General features: G+C 50.7%; 1 protein-coding gene across 1 annotated transcript in view; it reads right to left on the bottom strand.

Moving 5' to 3' along the window:
* Nucleotides 1-615, bottom strand: part of LOC108803909 (disks large homolog 4-like) — a gene marked incomplete at its 3' end in the record, with an annotated part of 10,200 nt that overhangs the window by 3,632 nt on the left and 5,953 nt on the right. The window contains exons 5-6 of the mRNA XM_018575703.1: nucleotides 452-497; nucleotides 335-362 (exon numbers count right to left, since the gene is read on the bottom strand). Of these exons, the coding sequence (XP_018431205.1) occupies nucleotides 335-362; nucleotides 452-497 (74 nt within the window). The remainder of the gene's footprint in view (nucleotides 1-334; nucleotides 363-451; nucleotides 498-615) is intronic.

The raw sequence follows: 615 nt of genomic DNA, 5'->3' as shown, positions 1-615 counted from the left end.
AGGAGGGATGTGGCAGAGTGGGGGGGACTACAGGGGAAATGCAGGCAGGATGTGGGTGTATACAAGCCAGATATGGGTGTGTACAGACAGGAAGTGGGGGTATACAGACAGGAAGTGAGGGTATACAGAGGGAAATACAGACAAGATGTGGATGTATACAGGGAGGATACAGACAGGAAGTGGGGGTATACAGGCAGGATGTGGGTGTATACAGACAGGAAGTGGGTGTATACAGACAGGAAGTGGGTGTATACAGACAGGAAGTGGGGGTATACAGGCAGGATGTGGGTGTATACAGGCAGGAAGTGGGGGGTATACAGGGGGAGATACATACTCTGGGAGCCTGTGGTGCTGCTTCGATCCTGTGCAGCAGGAAGAGAGAAGTGTAGAGGGAGATGCAATCAGACGGAGAGATGTTAGTCAGTCGGCAGCCATGACACACTTCATGTACACTAATGTAACACCATCTAAGACATTGAGCATTATGGACCTCCACCCTGAAGAGGAGCTGTGCCAAGGTGTCAGGAACTCGGATACATCATATGTGGGGTATACAGGTTACCCGTGGAATTGTACAATGTTCTGGATTCGGCCTACCACCATCACAGAAAGCCC

Source organism: Nanorana parkeri, unplaced genomic scaffold (genome assembly GCF_000935625.1).
Source record: "Nanorana parkeri isolate BGI_ZX_2015 unplaced genomic scaffold, ASM93562v1 scaffold4432, whole genome shotgun sequence".
In the NCBI taxonomy this organism is placed as follows: Eukaryota; Metazoa; Chordata; class Amphibia; order Anura; family Dicroglossidae; genus Nanorana; species Nanorana parkeri.
The sequence above is the reverse complement of the archived record's forward strand: the minus strand, read 5'-3'. Positions and strand labels throughout refer to the sequence as shown.